This window comes from Piliocolobus tephrosceles, chromosome 20, assembly GCF_002776525.5.
Source record: "Piliocolobus tephrosceles isolate RC106 chromosome 20, ASM277652v3, whole genome shotgun sequence".
In the NCBI taxonomy this organism is placed as follows: domain Eukaryota; kingdom Metazoa; phylum Chordata; class Mammalia; order Primates; family Cercopithecidae; genus Piliocolobus; species Piliocolobus tephrosceles.
This window is the reverse complement of record NC_045453.1, coordinates 9,788,555-9,805,645: the sequence shown is the minus strand read 5'-3', so window position 1 is coordinate 9,805,645 and position 17,091 is coordinate 9,788,555. Positions and strand designations below refer to the sequence as shown.

At 42.9% G+C, this 17,091-nt stretch overlaps 1 protein-coding gene across 1 annotated transcript in view; it reads left to right on the top strand.

Annotated features, from left to right (window-relative positions):
• Window positions 1-17,091, top strand: part of SAMHD1 (SAM and HD domain containing deoxynucleoside triphosphate triphosphohydrolase 1) — a 41,483-nt gene that overhangs the window by 10,693 nt on the left and 13,699 nt on the right. The window contains exons 4-6 of the mRNA XM_026455277.1: window positions 4,797-4,957; window positions 6,300-6,415; window positions 10,080-10,150. Of these exons, the coding sequence (XP_026311062.1) occupies window positions 4,797-4,957; window positions 6,300-6,415; window positions 10,080-10,150 (348 nt within the window). The remainder of the gene's footprint in view (window positions 1-4,796; window positions 4,958-6,299; window positions 6,416-10,079; window positions 10,151-17,091) is intronic.

Here is a 17,091-nt window from a genome sequence, read left to right as displayed (position 1 = left end):
GCGAGTAGTAGATCTTTTCTTTTTTTTTTTTTTTTGAGACGGAGTCTCGCTCTGTCGCCCATTCTGGAGTGCAGTGATGCAATCTCGGCTCACTGCAAGCTCCGCCTCCCGGGTTCACGCCATTCTGCTGCCTCAGCCTCCTGAGTAGCTGGGACTACAGGCACCCGCCACCATGCCCAGCTAATTTTTTGTATTTTTAGTAGAGATGGGGTTTCACCGTGTTAGCCAGGATGGTCTCGATCTCCTGACCTTGTGATCCACCCGCCTTGGCCTCCCAAAGTTCTGGGATTACAGGCGTGAGCCACCGCACCCGGCGAGTAGTAGATCTTTTCTAAACTTTCTGCACTTTCTAAAATGAGCACAGAGTATTTAAATGAGAAGAAGAACTAAAATATGTTAAGCATACAGAAAAGCATAAGTAGACCACTACCCAACTTGTCCAATCTTAATATTTTGCCTAATTTGCTTTAAGTCTGTTATTTTTAGAGCAAAATATTAGAAATTATTGAAGACCTCCTTTGTACATTCTTTTTTATTTTTATTTATTTATTTTTTTAAATGAAACTGGGTCTTGTTCTGTCATCCAGGCTAGAGTACAGTGGCCCAATCTCAGCTCACTGCAACCTCCGTCTCCCTGGCTCAAGTGATCCTTCCATCTCAGCCACCCCAGTAGCTTGAACTATGGGTGCACGCCACCACACCTGGCTAATTTTTGTATTTTTGTATTTTTTTTTGATACGGAGTCTGCTCTGTTGCCCAGGCTGGAGTGCAGTGGCACGATCTCATAGAGTAGGATCTGAAATAACTCAAATACATACTTTAATTTTGCTTTTGCAAGTTACATGTTGGCCAGGCTGACCTCAAACTCCTGACCTCATGATCTGCCTGCCTCGGCCTTCCAAAGCGTTTGGAATCCTCGGCCTTCCAAAGGATTATAGGCATGAGCCACTGTGCACGGCCAATAATATATTTTTGAAGTAATATTTAAGGCAGTCAGTGGTTTCAATTGCCCACTTTTATTCTTTTTTCTATTTTTCTTTAAAAAGAAAAATAGTTTTTTTCTTTTTGTTGACCAGGTATGGTGGCTCACACAGTAATCCCAGCACTTTGGGAGGCTAAGGTGGGTGGATCACTTGAGCCCCTAAGTTCAAGACCAGCCTGGGCAACATGGTGAAACTCCATCTACAAACAATAGAAAAATTAGCTGGGTGTGGTGGTGCACACCTGTAGTCCCAGCTACTTGGGAGGCTGATTTAGGAAAATCACCTGAACCCAGGGAGGTCGAGGCTTCAGTGAGCCATGATCACACCACTGTACTCCAGCCTGGGCAACAGAGTGAGACCCTGTCTCAAAAAAAAAAAAACCACCAACATTGTTTAACCTCATTTATAAATTATAAATGATAGTTGTTGGAAATAGATTTTCAAACTACCGAATCACTGCCTAGTAATGAAATCAATACCTTAAATGAATTTAACTTCATCAGCAGTGCAGTTCAGCAAAGAATTGACCTAGTTTGCTACTCAGTTGCAGCCCTCGAGGATTTCTTCTCTAATTTGATACCTACCTAACTTGATACTTAAAACATAAATAGCTTTATTGAGATATAATTCACAAGTTGTATGATTCACTCATTTTTAGTGTGCAAGACAGTGCTTTTTAGAAAGTTCACAGTGGTGTTCAATCACACACAATTTTATTTGAGTTGTAAGAGTTCTTTACATGTTCTGGATGTAAATCCTTATGGGAGATATGATACACAAATAATTTTTCCTAGTCTGTGGGTTGTCTTTTTACTTTTTTGGTGGTGGTCTTTGGATCATAAAAGTTTTAAGTTTTTATGTAATCCAATTTATATTTTTTTGTTCATTTGTGTCTTGTACTTTTAGTGTCATATTTAAGAAACCATTGCCAAACCCAAGGTCACCACGGTTTGTTCTTGTCACAGTGTTCTTTATGCTAAATTTAGTTCAGTTGGCCTCTGAAGCTGAGATTGTGTAATGGTGAAGAAGGAGTGCAGTGTTTGACATAATGAGGACTAATTTTTCAAATGTATCAATGAATCTTTTTTTTTTTTTTTGAGACAGAGTCTTGCTCTGTTGCCCAAGCTGGAGTGCAGTGGCACAATCTCAGCTCACTGCAACCTTTGCCTCCTGGGTTCAAGTGATTTTCCTGCCTCAGCCTCCTGAGTAGCTGGGATAACAGGCGCCCACCATCACTCCTGGCTAATTTTTGTATTTTTAGTAGAGATGGGATTTTGTCATGTTGGTCAGGCTGGTCGCGAACTCCTGACCTCAGGTAATCCACCTGCCTCAGCCTCCCAAAGTGCTGGCATTACAGGTGTGAGCCACCGTGCCCTGCCAGAAACCCCATCTCTACCAAAAAAAGAAAAATTAGACAGGCATGGTATAGTTCCAGCTACTTGGGAAGCTGAGGTGGGAAGATTGCTTGAACTTGGGAGGCAGAGGTTGCAGTGAGCCATGATTGTACCACTGTACTCCAGCCTATGTGATAGAACTAGACTCTGTCTCAAAAAAAAAAAAAAAAAAAAAAAAACAAGACAGTTATTACACCTGAAAAATTTGCAGTGAAGGCTTTTAGGTCCTGAAATGGTTTAAAAGTAGATTTTAGCCAGGCGCTGTGGCTCATGCCTGTAATTCCAGCACTTTGGGAGGCTGAGGTGGGCGGATCATGAGGTCAGGAGTTCGAGACCAGTTTGGCCAATATGGTGAAACCCCGTCTCAACTAAAAATACAAAAAAAATTAGCTGGGCATGGTGGTGCACGCCGGTAGTCCCAGCTACTTAGGAGGCTGAGGCAGGAGAATCGCTTGAACCCAGGAGGTGGAGGTTGCAGTGAGCCAAGACTGCACCACTGAACTCCAGCCTGGGTGACAGAGTGAGACTCTGTCTCAAAAATAAAGAAATAGCTGGGTGCTGTGGTCTCTATCTCTTAACATCGTGATCCGTTCACCTCGGCCTCCCAAAGTGCTGGGATTACAGACGTGAGCCACCGTGCCTGGCCATATTTGTATATCTAAACTTAGAAAAGGCAGTAAAACTATGGTAAAAATGATTTTTTTTTTAAACCCTTTAGGAGGCCAAAGGTGCAATGATTGCTTGAGGCCAGGAGTTGGAGGCCAGCCTGGGCAATATAGCAAGACCTTGTCTCCACAAAGAATAAAAATAAATTAGCTAGGTATGGTGGTACATGCCTGCAGTCCCAGCTATTTGGGAGGCTGAGGCAGGAGGATCCCTTGAGCCTCGGAGTTTGAGGCTACAGTAAGCTATGGTTGTGCCTGTGAATAGCCAATGCACTGCAGCCTGGTGAGAAAACGAGACCCTGTCTCTAACAAAAACAACACACACACACAAATACATTGTTCAGCTGTACAAAATTATTTTCTTTCTTTTCATCTTCTTTTTTTGAGACAGAGTTTCTCTCTGTTGCCCAGGCTGAAGTGTTGTGGCACAATAGTAGGTTACTGCAGCCTTGATCCCCTGGGACTCAAGGGATCTTCCTACCTCAGCCTCTAGAGTACCTGGGACTACAGATGTGCGCCACTGCATTTTTTTTTTTTTTTTTTTTTTTTTTTGAGATGGAGTCTCGCTCTGTCATCTATTCTGGAGTGCAGTGGCGCAATCTCGGCTCACTGCAAGCTCCGCCTCCCAGGTTCACACCATTCTCCTGCCTCAGCCTCCTGAGTAGCTGGGACTACAGGTGCCCGCCACCACGCCTGGCTAATTTTTTTGTATTTTTAGTCGAGATGGGGTTTCACCGTGTTAACCAGGATGGTCTCAATCTCCTGACCTCGTGATCTGCCCGCCTCGGCCTCCCAAAGTGCTGGGATTACAGGCTTGAGCCACCACGCCTGGCTTTTTTTTTTTTTTTTTTAAGAGATGAGGTCTCACTATGTTGCCCAGACTAGTCTCAAACTCTTGGCCTCCCAAAGTGCTGGAATTACAGATGTGAGCCCCTGCACTCGGACCTTCATGATTTCTTATCTATATGGTAGAGGAATTTCCATCTTTCTTTCTTTCCCTCCCTCCCTTCTTTCCTTTCTGTTTTAATGATGAGTACTGTATAGACACATTTAGAAAAAAAAAGTTTAGGCTGGGCACTGTGGCTCATGCCTGTAATCCCAACACTTTGGGAGGCCAAGGTGGGCAGATCACTTGAGGTCAGGAGTTTGAGGTCAGCCTGGCCAACACAGTAAAACCCCGTCTCTACTCAAAATACAAAAATTAGCTGGGTGTGGTGGCACACCCCTGTAGTCCCAGCTACTCGGGAGGCTGAGGCAGGAGAATAACTTGAACTTGGGAGGCAGAGGTTGCAATGAGCCGAGATTATGCCACTGCACTCCAGCCTGGGTGACACAGTGAGACTCCGTGTCAAAAAAAAAAAAAAAATTTAGACATAATACCTATAGTGATATGACTTACATGATGTGAATGAATGTGTTTAAATCGAAATGAATATGTATGTTTAACTTGAATACAAGACAAACTTATTAAAGACTAATTAAGTCATATACATAATTAAAAAATCAAAATCCTCATTTTTCTGTTATTCACATCCATTAAGAAGAAGTAAAATATACTCAGATCCAATATACTTGATCTGTCTGGTAGTGATACCTAAATAAGGTAATGATGTTAACATCTTGTCATTTTCTTTAGTATTTTTACTTGAAAAATCAAATAGCTTTGACTTTGCACTATAATTAGGAATGGCTGCACACAAATTTCAGGTGGACTTACATGTTATTACTCATATTAATTAAACATAATTTTCTAGGTTATTAATGATCCTATCCATGGCCACATTGAGCTCCACCCTCTCCTCGTCCGAATCATTGACACACCTCAGTTTCAACGTCTTCGATACATCAAACAGCTGGGAGGTGGTTACTATGTTTTTCCAGGAGCTTCACACAATCGATTTGAGCATAGTCTAGGGTAAGAAGGGAATGGGGTGGGGAACTTGCAGTTTTTAGGTATTCTCATGAAATAGTTATCTTAGGCTAGGCATGGTGGCACACGCCACCACTCCCAGCTAATTTTGTATTTTTAGTGGAGACGGAGTTTCATCATGTTGGCCAGGCCAGTCTCGAACTCCCGACCTCAGGTGATCCGCCCGCCTCAGCCTCCCAAAGTGTTGGGATTACAGGCATGAGCCACCACGCCTGACCCTCTTCTTTCTGTTTATGAATTTGACTACTCTAGGTACGTCATCTTAATGAAATCATACAATATTTGTCTTTTTGTCACTGGCATATTTCACTTAGCATAATTTCCTCAAAGTTCATCCATGTTGTAGCATGTGTCAGTATTTCCTTCTTTTTTATTAGTTTTTTAATTATTTTTTATTTCCTTCCTTTTTAAGGTTGAATAATATTTATCCTATGTATACACCACATTTTGTTTATTCATTTGTTGATGGATACCTATTGCTTTTACCTCTTAGCTATTTTGAGTAGTGCTGCTATGAACATGTCTGTACAAATATATTTTCTTTCTTTTTTTTGCGGGGGGGGCGCGGTATGGAGTCTTGCTCTGTTGCCCAGGCTGGAGTGCAATGGTGCGATCTCGGCTCACTGCAACCTGTGCCTCCTGAGTTCAAGCAATTCTCCTGCCTCAGCCTCCCAAGTAGCTGAAATTACAGGTACCTGCCACGACGCTCGGCTAATTTTTGTATTTTTTAGTAGAGATAGGGCTTCAACATGTTGGCCAGGCTGGTCTCAAACCCCTGACCTCAAGTGATCTGCCCGCCTCAGCCTCCCAAAGTTCTGGTATTACAGGCGTGAGCCACCGAGCCCAGCCAATCTTTCCAAGACCCTACTTTGTTATTGTGGGTGTATACCCAGAAGTGAAATTGCTAAATCACTGTGGTAATTCCATTTTTAATTTTTGTGGAGCACCCATACTGATTTCCATGGCAACTACCCCATAATACATCCCCACTAACAGTGCACAGGGTTCCAATTTCTCCACATCATGTCCAACACTTGTTATTTTCTGGTTTTCTTTTTTTAACAGTAGCTATCCTAAGAGGTGTGAAGTGGTATCTCACTGTGGTTTTGATTTGCATTCCTCTAATGATTGGTGATACTGAGCCAGAGGTCCTGCTTTTGGGATTCCGTTTGTGTGTGTTCCTGCCTCGTTCTGAAATACACTGTTGAGTAAAGTTGCCCTGAAGATACGTTAGAATATTTGAGGAAACATACTGAAGTTCTTGAGGACCAGAACCATCACTCCTCTTGCAAACGGAAGAGTGACTTTTTGTGTTTTTGCTCTGCAGGGTGGGGTATCTAGCAGGATGTCTAGTTCGCGCCCTGGGTGAAAAACAACCAGAGCTGCAGATAAGTGAACGAGATATTCTCTGTGTTCAGATTGCTGGACTTTGTCATGATCTCGGTAAGCCATACAAAGAGACAAAGTTGTTATGTAAAATCATAACATATGTTAACTCTCTTTGACATTAAAAAATCAGATCAACCAAGAGAATATGGAAGTTGTATTTTAATTCTTGAGTTGACATTAGTATAAATGTACTGTTGCTTCTTCCTAGAATGATTCATAAGTAGAAAACATTGCTATTTTATATTCTTGGCATCTTTCAGTGAATTTTTCATGTTAGACATCTTTGCTAAAAGTGTTTTTTTTTGTTTGTTTGTTTGTTTTTGAGACGGAGTCTTGCTCTGTTGCCCAGGCTGGAGTGCAGCGGCTCATTATCAGCTCACTGTAACCTCTGCTTCCTGGTTTCAAGCAATTCTCGTGCTTCAGCCTCCTGAGTAGCTGGGATTACAGGCATGCACCATCATATCCAGCTAATTTTTGTATTTTTAGCAGAGACAGAGTTTCACCATGTTGGCCAGGCTGGTCTCGAACTCCTGAACTCAGGTGATCCACCAGCCTCAGCCTCCCAAATCCCAAAGCGCTGGGATTACAGGCAGGAGCCACTGTGCCTAGCCATCATCTTTATTACAGGTTATATGAAAGGGCGTTTTGATAATGAGTTTTTCTTACTACTGTTTTTAGGATGGTGTGTGAATTTTATTTTTCTTTTATCCTTCTTATTAAATAAAATCACCATTTTTCCTACAGTTATTTGGTCAAATCCATTTTTTTTCATATTTATAATCTCTAATCTGCCCAAGTGGATTAACACATTTAGAGAACTCCTTGTGTTTTCTGATCCATGTGAGGTCTTGGGCCACTTTAATCCAAGCAAAAGAGTATCATCCTTTTCCTGTGACAAAGAGAAAGGGGACTGTCCTATTTATTTATTTATTTATTTATTTATTTATTTATTTATTTATTTGAGTCTTGCTCTATCACACAGACTGGAGTGCAGTTGGCACAATCTTGGCTCACTACAATCTCACCTCCTGGATTCAAGTGACTCTCCTGCCTCAGCCTCCCAAGTAGCGCCTGGCTCATTTTTTTGTATTTTTAGTAGAGATGTGGTTTCATCATGTTGTTGAAACTGGTCTTGAACTCCTGATCTCAAGTAATTCACCTTCTTCAGCCTCCCAAAGTGTTGGGAATACAGGCATGAGTCACCACGTTGGGCCAGGACTGTCCCTTTTAAATCATGGGGGTTTTTACCTCTATCCTTATAGTTTATTCCTACTTATTCAGGGACCCTGAGAGTTTGTGTGTACCCTCAGGGCCGGGGAAGGGAGGTGCCCCTGTTTAGATAGCTAGATACTTAAAGCGAGTAGGCACTCTTTTTATGTCCCCCTGGAAACTTCCAAAGAACCAATACCAGCCCCTAAATGATAAATTTGATGGATTCTTGGTATTTTGAGAGAGAATCATTGGGAAACCTTTACCAGCCCCCAGGAGCCTGAGCACTGCATTAGCCAGCCTTTATGTGTGGCCTATGACTTGCAGAGAAGGGCCAGGACTAGTCTAGGTAGACGTCCCTCTCCAGTTAAGTGGCTCACTTCTTTTCTTTTTTTTTTTTTCGGATGGAGTCTCACTCTGTTGCCCAGGCTGGAGTGCAATTGTGCGATCTTGACTCACCACAACCTCGCCTCCTGGGCTCAAGCAATTCTCCTGCCTCAGCCTCCTGAGTAGTTGGGACCACAGGCACACGCCACCATGCCCAGCTAATTATTATAATTTTAGTAGAGACAGGGTTTCACCATATTGGTCAGGCTGGTCTCAAACTCTAGACCTCAGGTGATCCACCTGCCTCAGCCTCCCAAAGTGCTGGGATTACAGGCATGAGCCACCACACCCGGCCAAAGATAGATTTTTTTAAGCTTGAGAGTAATAAGATAAATTCTAATTTTTTCTTCTGCACCCCAGTGGATTTTCTTTCTTTTTGTTTTCCCGAGACAGAATCTCGCTCTGTTGCCCAGGTTGGAGTGCAGTGGCACAATCTCAGCTCACTGCAACCTCCGCCTCCTGGGTTCAAGCGATTCTCCTGCCTCAGCCTCCTGAGTAGGTAGGATTACAGGTGCCTGCCACCACACTCTGCTAATTTTTGTATTTTTAGTAGAGACAGGGTTTCACCATCTTGGCCAGGCTTGTCTCGAACTCCTGACCTCGTGATCCACCTGCCTTGGCCTCCCAAAGTGCTGGGATTACAGGCATGAGCCACTGCGCCAAGCCCCTTTTTTTAAATTTTGATATGGAGTCTCGCTCTGTCGCCCAGGCTGGGGTTCAGTGGTGTGATCTTGGCTCACTGCAAGCTCCGCCTCTTGGGTTCACGCCATTCTCCTGCCTCAGCTTCCTCAGTAGCTGGGACTACAGGCACCCACCACCAAGCCTGGCCAATTTTTTGTAATTTTAGTAGAGACAGGGTTTTTACCATGTTGGCCAGGCTGGTCTCGAACTCCTGACTTGAAGTGATCCACCTGCCTCAGCCTCCCAAAGTGCTGGGATTACAGGCATAAGCCACCACACCCGGCCCCAGTGATTTTCCTAAAACTGCTATTTTAATCCAGATATTTTCAATCTGAAGATTTCAAAAAGTTTTTGGCATTAACATTCTTTTCAGTTACACAGAATTGTCCATTTATCAAGCCCTGCGTGGTGGTGCATGCCTGTAGTCCCAGCTATTCAGGTGGCTGAGGTAGGAGGATGACTTGAGGTCAGGAGTCCAAGGCTATAGTGCATAATGATCATGCTTGTGAATAGCCACTGCACTCCAGCCTGAACAACATAGCAAGACTCTGTCTCTTCATAAAACAACAAAAACTGCCCTTTTATCAGATTTATGTAAGCCCTGGTGACTGGAGACCGCTCGATGGAGAGCTTACTTTTCCATGTTTCTGCTTCCTGTTCTCCTGTTTTAGAAATAGGAGGCCGGGCGCGGTGGCTCAAGCCTGTAATCCCAGCACTTTGGGAGGCCAAGGCGGGCGGATCACAAGGTCGGGAGATCGAGACCATCCTTGCTAACACGGTGAAGCCCCGTCTCTACTAAAAAAAATACAAAAAACAGGCGAGGTGGTGGGCGCCTGTAGTCCCAGCTACTCAGGAGGCTGAGGCAGGAGAATGGCGTGAACCCGGGAGGCGGAGCTTGCAGTGAGCTCAGATCCGGCCACTGCACTCCAGCTTGGGCGACAGAGTGAGACTCCGTCTGAAAAAAAAAAAAAAAAAGAAATAGGAAGGAAGGGTTTGTCCCTTTTTGTGATTGTATTTTTAGATTATTAATTTCTGTTGCTATTCAAGTTAAACTAAAAAGATTAAAGAATTCAGTTTGGCCAAGTGTGGTGGCTCACGCCTATAATCCCAGCACTTTGGAAGGCTGAGATTGGCGGATCACCTGAGGTCAGGAGTTCGAGACCAGCCTGACCAACATGGAGAAACCCCATCTCTACTAAAACTACAAAATTAGCTGGGTGTGGTGGCACACGCCTGTAATCTCAGCTACTTGGGAGCCTGAGGCACAAGAATTGCTTGAACCTGGGGAGTGGAGGTTGTGTTGAGCCAAGATCGCACCACTACACTCCAGCCTGGGCAACAAGAGCGAAACTCCGTCTCAAAAAAAAGAAAGAAAGAAAGAAAAAAGTTTATGTTATTTTACAGATGTTTTTCTTGTTCTAAGGCTGATTTTGTTTTTAAGGTCATGGGCCATTTTCTCACATGTTTGATGGACGATTTATTCCACTTGCTCGCCCGGAGGTGAAATGGACGGTATGTATTCATACATTCAATAGTCAGTAAAAAGAAAGATTATTTAAGCAGGTTATTCAGTTAATTTATCTGTTTGGTTCCACTACTGTGTTATAAAATACTTCCCCATTACAGTGTCCAGGGTGCTTTCATTCACATATGTATATATGTTTTTATTTGGTCCTCACAGTAGTCTGTAAGGAAGTTATCATTATCTCCCTTTTTACAAATAAAGGAACTGGAAACTCTTGGATGTGTATTGATGCATCAAAAATCACAAAGCTGTTAACTATTGGAATCAGCAATACAAAACCAGTTGCCAGTTTAATGCTCCTTCTGATCCATTGTACTACTGTATGTTAAAAGGCCAACTCCAATTCTGACACATTTGGTATGACCATGAACTAACTGTTACCAGCCAAGTCATATATATTAAGTGAATCATTTTAAAATTAGGCATTTGCAGGTGGCTGTCTCATATTTTGGGATCAATTTTTGAGAAGTAAAATTAGATTGGTTTTTACTACACTGTATTTCTGGAACGGGAATAGAAAAGGATATTAATATATATTGAAAACTTCGGCCGGGCACAGTGGCTCAAGCCTGTAATCCCAGCACTTTGGGAGGCCGAGACGGGCGGATCACGAGGTCAGGAGATCAAGACCATTCTGGCTAACACGGTGAAACCCCATCTCTACTAAAAAAATACAAAAAACTAGCCGGGCGAGGTGGCGGGCGCCTGTAGTCCCAGCTACTCGGGAGGCTGAGGCAGGAGAATGGCGTAAACCCAGGAGGCGGAGCTTGCAGTGAGCTGAGATCCAGCCACTGCACTCCAGCCTGGGCCACAGAGTGAGACTCCGCCTCAAAAAAAAAAAGAAAACTTCTTGCATGTCAACCACTTTTTTTTTCTCTTTCTCTCTCTTTTTTTGAGGTATAGTTCACACACAATAAGTTGTCCGGATCTTAAGTTCAGTGAGTTTTGACAGGTGTATGCATCCATATGACTATTACCCAGTCAGGATATAAAACATTTTCATCTTCCTGAAAAATTCCTATGTTCTTTTTCCCAGCCAATTCCCACTCCCCCTCACCCCACCATCACCTTCTGATTTTCACAAACATAAATGAATTTTGTTGTTCTTAGACTTGATTAAGCCGAATCATATAGGAGGTTCTATTTTATGCCTTGCTTTATTTACTCCACATAATGGTTTTGAGATTTGTTCATGTTGTGTGCCTCAGTAGTTGATCCTTTTTTTATCACCTATGTAATGTGACATTGTGCGAATAAGTCACAATTTGTTTACCCTTTCTCATTTTGTTGGAATTTGGATTGTTTTCAGGTTTTGGCTGTTATAAATAAGGTGGTTGTGCATATTATCGTACAAGATTTTGGTAGAAATACATTTTCTGTGTTGTAGTGTGGAAAGTTAATTACGTTTTTAAAACAAGAAATACATTCAGCAGAAATACATTATTTTATTTTATAAACATAAAAATAGATAAAATAAAGAAACACATTTTCATTTCGCTTAGGTAAATACTGAGGAGTTAGAATTGCTGGGTTACATGGTAGATGTGTATTTAATTCTGTAAGAAACTACCAGAGTTTTCTAGTGTGGCTGTACCATTTTACACTCCCATCCGCAACGTATTGGAGTTCCAGTTGTTTTACAGCCTCACCAACATTTGGCCTTTCAGATTAGCCCTTCTAATGAGTGTCAAATTGTATTCCATGGTTTGATTTTCTAATGTCTGTTGAATACTATTTCCTGTACTTTGTACTTTGTTATTGACATATCTTCTTCTGCAAAGAACTCTCAACATTTTACTCATTTAAAAAGTTTGATTGCTTGCTCTTTGATTATTGAGTTGTAGGAATTCTTTATATATGTATGGTTAAGTATATGTATTGTGAATATTTTTCCCCAGTGTCTGGCTTGGCCAATTCATTTTTTCATGGTGCCTTTTGAAAAACAGACATTTTCAATTTTGATGAAGTACTCTGGTTCTTCAAGCCAGTAAAATGGGTAGTTTCTTACCACTTTTTCTGTCTTGGGGCCTGCCCTTAGGCTCAAGACCATAAAACCGGAATGTCACCTAGTACTTCTCCCTTCTAAGTATAGAGGTCTAACATCCTCTTGGTTTTGGTCTCTCTCCAGGACCTTCAGGGAGTTGTCCAGATCTTATAGTTGTTTTCTCCTGCAGTTGATCTAATAGGATCTACTCAAACATTACCAAGTATTTTGCCTTTCACGTTTAAATCCTTAGCTCATGTACAATTTATTTTTGTGTAAGTAAATGGGAGAAATCTTTTTTTCTTTTTTTCTTTTTTTTTGAGATGGAGTCTCGCTCTATCACCTAGGCTGGAGTGCAGTGGTACAATCTTTGCTCACTACAACCTCCGCCTCCTGGGTTCAAGCAGTTCTCCTGCCTCAGCCTCCTGAGTACCTGGGATTATAGGCGTGTGCTACCACACCCAGCTAACTTTTGTATTTTTAGTAGAGATGGGGTTTCACCATGTTGGTTAGGCTGGTCTCGAACTCCTGATCTCATGATCCACCCGCCTAGGTCTCCCAAAGTGCTGGGATTACAGACGTGAGCCACCGCGCCTGGCCAAGAAATCTAATTTTTAAATAGTTCATCCTATCCCCACTGACTGTAATACCAACCCCAACATTTATTAACTTCCCATATGTAACGAATCATTCTGCATTCTGTTCTGTTTCCACACTTGTTACTTGGGGAGGAAAAAAAAAAAAAGAAGAAAAGAAATTTGTATCTGAGAAATATGAGCCCCTTTACATAATCAGGCCCAGAGAGGCCTTGAAATAGAACAGCAATCATGTCACACCCCCTGGAGCTAAATAACCATTACCTCTTGAAGTCAGCTGCTGTGTGGGCTGCCAGGTAACCATAAAATGCCATATACCCTGTACTTCATAAGATGTAGCCAATCACTAACTAACGTCATTTCTGTAAGCCAGTGAACACTCCTAACAGCTTTCGTGATCACCTCTTCTTTGAGATCACCTCCTCCTCCTGATTTGTGCTCTTTTCTTTTTTCTTTTCTTTTTCTTTTCTTTCTCTCCTTTCTTTCTTTCTCTCTCTCTTTTTCTCTTCCTCACTTTCTCTCTGTCTTACTCTTTCTCTCTTTCTTTTCCCCTTCCTACCTTCCTTTCTTTCCCTTCTTTCCCTTCCTTTTCTTCCCCCTTCCCCTTCCCCTTCCCCTCCCTTTCCCCTTCCCCTCCCCTTTCCCTCCCCCTCCCCTTCCCTCCTCTCCCCCACCCTCGACAGGATCTTGCTTTGTCACCCAGAGTGGAGTGCAGTGGTGCAAAAACAGCTTACTGCAACCTCGACTTCCAAGGCTCAAGCAATTCTCCCACTTCATCCTCCCAAGTAGCTGGGACTACAAGCACACACTACCATGCCCAGCTAATTTTTTGTATTTTTTGTAGAGGCGAGTCTCACTATGTTGCCCAGGCCGGTCTCAACTGCCGAGCTCAAGCTATCTGCCCACCTTGGCCTCCTAAAGTGCTGAGATTACAGGCCTAAGCTACTACACCTGGCCAGTCCTTTTTTCTTTAATAACTTGAGCCTCTCTTTTGTTCTCCCCAAGCATTCCCCAAGGCAATTTGTAAATATGTCCTCAACCTTGGTCCAAATAAACTCTCTATATTAAATATTCCTCAGCTTCTTCCTTTTAGGTTGACATACTTTATAATAAGATTCATGTTTTTATTTTTTCTTTTCTGTGGAGAACAGAGTCTTACTATGTTGCCCAGGCTGGTCTTGACCTCCAGACTCATGCGATCCTTGCACCTCAGCCTCCCAAGTAGCTGGGACCACAGGCCTGCACCATCACACCTGGGTTTTTATTTGTAGAGATGGAGTCTTACTATGTTGCCTAGGCTGGCCATGAAAGTCATACATCTTTATTATACTTACTCCTAAGTTCCTTATAATTTTAGTTATTATTGTTATTATAGTCTGTGCTAGCTTTATGAAACTTATTTTTTTCTGTTTGCCAGTATATTCACAGTTGGCATTGATATATTTAAAACTACTCTTTTGAAAATCCCTTACTAATTTTATTTATTTATTTATTTGCTTATTTATTTATTTTTATTTTATTGTTTTTGAGACAGGGTCTTGCCTTGTCACCTGGGCGGGAGCTCAGTGGTGTCATCTAAGTTCACTGCAACCTCCGCCTCTCAGGTTCAAGTGATCCACCTCATTTTTATTTTTTAAAATACTCTCTCTTCATATATATATATATATATTTTCTGAATCATTAGAAAGTAAGTTTTGACCAGGCACAGTGGCTCATGGTTGTAATACCAACATTTTGGGAGGCCGAGGTGGGCAGATCGCTTGAGCCCAGGAGTTCAAGACCAGCCTGGACAACATGGTGAAACCCCGTCTCTACAAAAAAAATTTAAAAATTAGCCAGGCATGGTGGGGTGGCAGGATTGCTTGAGCCTGGGAGGTCGAGGCTGCAATGAGCTGTGATCGTGCTACTGCACTCCAAAGTAGGTAATAGAGTGAGAACCTGTCTCAAAGAAAGAAAGTTTGTTTTTAGACTGAACACAGTGGCTCACACCTGTAATCCCAACAGTTTGGGAGACTGAGGCAGGAGGATAGCTTTGAGCCCAGGAGTTCAAGACCAGCCTGGGCAACATAGTGAAACTCTGTCTCTACAAAATTATGAAAACATCAGCTGGTCATGGTGGTGCACACCTGTAGTCCTAGCTACTGAGAAGGCTGAGATGGGAGGATTGCTTGAATCCAGGAATTCAAGGATACACTGAGCTATGAATACGCCACTGAACTCCAGCCTGGGTGATAGAGCAAGAGCCCTGTCTCTCAAAGAATGTAAATTGTTGAAATATTTTATTTCTAAATACTTCAGTGGGTATTTCCTAAAAACAACATTTTCTTATATAACCATAATATAATTATCAAAATCAGCAAATTAATGTTGATGCAGTACTCTTATCTAATTCAGATTTTCAAATTTTACTAATTGTTCATATAGAAAAAGAGGAAAAAAACTTTTTTTCCCTGGTCCAGAATTACATATTGCATTTGGTTGCCATTTTTCTAATTTCTTTTGATCTAGAACAGTTCTTCAGTCTTTATCGTTAGTGACTTTGTCATTTTTTTTAAAGAGCAAGTGAGCTATTTTGTGGAATATTCATCAATTTGAGTTTTAGTGTGATGTTTCCTCATAGATTCAAGCCATGCATTTTTGGTAGAATGCCACAAAAGTGATGTGTCCAGGTCGGACGTGGTGGCTCACGTCTGTAATTCCAGCACTTTGGGTGGCTGAGGTGGGTTGGTCACCTGAGGTCAGGAGTTCGAGACCAGCCTGCCCAACATGGTGAAACCCTGTCTCTACTAAAAATATAAAAATTATCTGGGCGTGGTGATGGTCACCTGTAATCCCAGCTACTCAGGAGGCTGAGGCAGGAGAATCACCTGAACCCGGGAGGCAGAGGTTGCAGTGAGCCAAGATCACGCCATTTCACTCCAGCCTGGGAAACGAGAGAAAACAAAAACAAAAACAAAAACAAAAATTTAGCTACGTGTGGTGGCACATGCCTACTTGGGAGGCTGAGGAAGGAGAATTGCTTGAGCCCAGGAGGCGGAGATTGCAGTAAGCTGAGATCACGCCACTGCACTCCAGCCTGGGCGACAGAACTAGACTGTCTCCAAAAAAAAAGTGATACGTCCTTGATAGTGTATCTCAGGAGGCACATAAAACCTAGTTGAGCCAATACCAGGGTATTAATTCTGATTACTTGATTAAGGCATTGCCTGTCAAATTTCTCCACTATAAAGTTACTATTTTTCCTCTTTGTAATTACATATATCTTGATTCAATTTGGTTTTTTGTTTTGTTTTGCTTTGTTTTGTTTTTATGAGACGGAGTCTCGCTCTGTCGCCCAGCCTGTAGTGCAGTGGCACAATCTCAGCTCACCGCAACCTCCACCTCCCGGGTTCAAGCGTTTCTTCTGCCTCAGCCTCCTGAGTAGCTGGGACTACAGGCGCGTGCCACCATGCCCAGCTAATTTTTGTATTTTTAGTAGAGATAGGGTGTCACCATGTTGGGCAAGATGATCTCGATCTCCTGACCTCGTGATCCGCCCACCTCTGCCTCCCAAAGTGCTGGGATTACATACGTGAGCTACTGCTCCCAGCCAATTTGTTTGTTGTTGTTGTTTCTTGGAGACAAGGTCTTTCTCTGTTGCCTAGGTTGGAGTGCAGGCATGAACACAGCTAACTGCAGCCTCAACCACCTAGGCTCAAGCAATCCTCCCGCATTAGTCTCCCAAGTAGCTGGGACCACGGGTGCATGCCACTATACTCAGCCAATTTTTTTATCTTTTTGTAGAGACAGGGTCTTGCTTTGTTGCCCAGGCTGGTCTCGACCTCCTGGGCTCAAGTAATCCTCCCACCTTTGCCTCTCAAAAAAATGCTGGGGTTATAAATGTGAACCACTGCACCCAGCCTGATTCTGTTTTTGTGGGGTTTTTTTGTTGTTGTTGTTGTTTGTTTTTGAGACAGAGTCTCACTCTGTCGCCCACCCAGGCTGGAGTGCAGGGCGATCTCGGCTCACTGCAACCTCCACCCTCGGGGTTCAAGTGATTCATCTGCCTCAGTCCTCCAAGTAGCTGGGATTATAGGTGCACCACTACGTGCCTGGCTAATTTTGTATTTTTTAGTAGACACAGGGTTTTGCCATGTTGGCCAAACTTGGACTCCTGACCTCAAGTGATCCGCCCACCTCAGCCTCCCAAAATGCTGGGATTACAGGTGTGAGCCACAGCACCCAGCCCTGATTCCGTTTTTAAGAATAGTTTCAGCTGGGCACGGTGGCGCACGCCTGTAATCCCAGCACTTTGGGAGGCCGAGGCGGGCGGATCACAAGGTCAGGAGATCGAGGCCATACTGGCTAA